Source organism: Apis dorsata, unplaced genomic scaffold (genome assembly GCF_000469605.1).
Source record: "Apis dorsata unplaced genomic scaffold, Apis dorsata 1.3 scaffold_1, whole genome shotgun sequence".
NCBI lineage: Eukaryota > Metazoa > Arthropoda > Insecta > Hymenoptera > Apidae > Apis > Apis dorsata.
The window spans coordinates 415,584-417,845 of record NW_006263304.1 but is presented as its reverse complement, the minus strand read 5'-3'; the positions used below and the strand labels follow the sequence as shown (position 1 = coordinate 417,845).

General features: G+C 28.8%; 1 protein-coding gene across 3 annotated transcripts in view; it reads left to right on the top strand.

Moving 5' to 3' along the window:
* LOC102673004 (paired amphipathic helix protein Sin3a) overlaps window positions 1–2,262 on the top strand; it is a 17,361-nt gene that overhangs the window by 10,688 nt on the left and 4,411 nt on the right. Inside the window, exon 16 of one of the 3 annotated variants that reach the window (XM_006607081.2) lies at window positions 1,329–2,241. The exons of the other annotated variants lie outside the window; for them this stretch is intronic. Within the exon in view, the coding sequence (XP_006607144.1) occupies window positions 1,329–1,340 (12 nt within the window). The 3' untranslated portion in view covers window positions 1,341–2,241. Of the gene's footprint in view, window positions 1–1,328; window positions 2,242–2,262 lie in introns of those variants that run through there. 3 annotated transcript variants of the gene reach the window in all.

Here is a 2,262-nt window from a genome sequence, read left to right as displayed (position 1 = left end):
AAAAAAAAAAAAAAAAAAAAAAAAAAAAAAAAAAAAAAAAAAAAAAAAAAAAAAGAAGAAGAAGAAAGAAAAAGAATGGAAAGTCATATATTTATTTTCATAATGTTTAAAAAGATAAGAGAGATATGATTTTCATCTCAGTGCGTCCATTGTGGTGCTGTAAATTAAGTAAAGAAAAAAGAAAGAAAAAATAGAAAAAAGAATATAGTGCACAACGCGAATCCCCATTCTTTATTCTATATATTCGTACTATTGGTGTGTTGCAACACCATTAAATATTACATAACTATAAATTATATTTCTATATTTTAAATATCGATTCATAATAAAACAACGATATCTCAATAGCAATTTTTTTAAATTTTCAAATGCAAATATTTATCAAAGGCATTCAGAAGAATACTGTTCAAAAGAATACGATTCACTGCTTTGCTTCCTCGTTTTTTATGCCGTGAATAATTCTTGTCTGTCCATGCAATCATTTACGCGACGATTTATTCTTTCATCCGGTGATATCTTTTTTATTCGCGATTTTTATTTAGGATTGAAAGAGATAGTTCGTATTAAAAGTAGTTTAATAAGAGGGAAGGAAATGCGCGATGTTAAGAATCCCGTATAAAAAATTCCAAGTTATTGTTATTTTTTTTAAATTATATTTTATATTTTGCAATCGATTATCTAATAACTTCTTTTTGTTTTGTTTTTTTTTGTTTTTATTTGAAATAAAAATATGTTAAAAGTGATGATTGTATACATTTACAAAAGCTTTAAAAGCTTATAAAAGATAAGAGTATTTTTAAATTTATTATTTTATTTTTATATTGAAAACATAGTTTTCCTGTAAATCTGTCATTTGTCACTTGACACAAAAAAGAATCGGTTCAACGAAACAAACAAGGAAAATTTTCGTACATATAATTACAACATGCTGTTTCATCGTGTTGCCTCCATTGCCTACTTCGCGTTTCTTAGAGGAGAGAAAAGAAAGTTAACTAATTAGAACAAAACTATAGTTACGAAATGAAGGATATTAATCAGCATCTAATCGCATTTTACAAATGTACAAAAAAAAAAATATCAAGGGGACACGGCATACATAAAATAAAATCCGAGCAGTGCCATAAATGAATGTAAAATGTTAGCATAAAAGAGAAAAAGAACATAACATTTGATATTGGTCAATTCTTAATATTTAGTTCATTTTCATCGTACTATTATTATAAATTAGATAAGATAATAATTTCTAGAATTTATTAACGCATAGAATTAAAAAAAAAAATGTAAATATTTGATATAAATTTGTATATATGTTTTGATACGCAACATAGGTTGACTGGTAGTGTGCATCTACTGAATCTAAATCTGAAATTTCATCATTTCGCTATCATACATTCGAACATTAGTGAAGCCTTTGGGAAGGAATTATGGATATTGACTCGTGAACACATTACTTCCACGCCACATCACGCCGTGCAGGGTAATCGTGGCTTTTTCTATCTTCTGATCGTTCCAACTTTAAATTTGTCACTATGAAACTTCTAGTATGCCGGAGTAACTATTGAGTCCAGAAAAGAAAATAGAAAAGAAAAAAGAAAACCAGTGCTGGAAAAAAAGGTGCAGAATACGATAAAGTACCATTTTGAAGATTTTTCAAACACTTCCAAAGGTTGTGTGTTATGGTTCCTTACGGAAATTAACGAAAGAAACTTGGGAAATTTCTCGTCCGTACTATTAAATTAGGGTATGTTAACGATACATTGAAATTGTATATTTTTTAGACATTAGGCTAGGATACCAGCCTTATTTAAAAGATTTTTAATTACGACGAACACTTGTCGATTCGACGTGTTATATATTACATTCTTCGAATCAAATTTGTTCGACTTAGAAGTAGTGTGATATGTAAAATTATAGTATGCATTGGTTCTAGCTTGAAGTTAAATGAAAACTGGAAGTAGCGTTATCAATGGCGTGGACCAAGTGTGTTCCTGGCTTAACTGTTGCGCCACTGTGAAATACACGTGTATGATAATTCTTTGCTGTGTATATATATTAATATATAAGTAGTAAAGCAAAGATTATATGGTGTAGCATGTAAATAGAAAATCACTTGTATCTTTTAATTAACTCATAGCTCTAATTGAAACGTAACAGTACGAAGTGTTGATATCCCTTCAATTGACTTGGAATAATCTGCCAAAGGTTTCACAGTTTTAGCTCTCTCGATTGTTGTTGTTGGTTTTTGCATTGAGATAAGGTCCA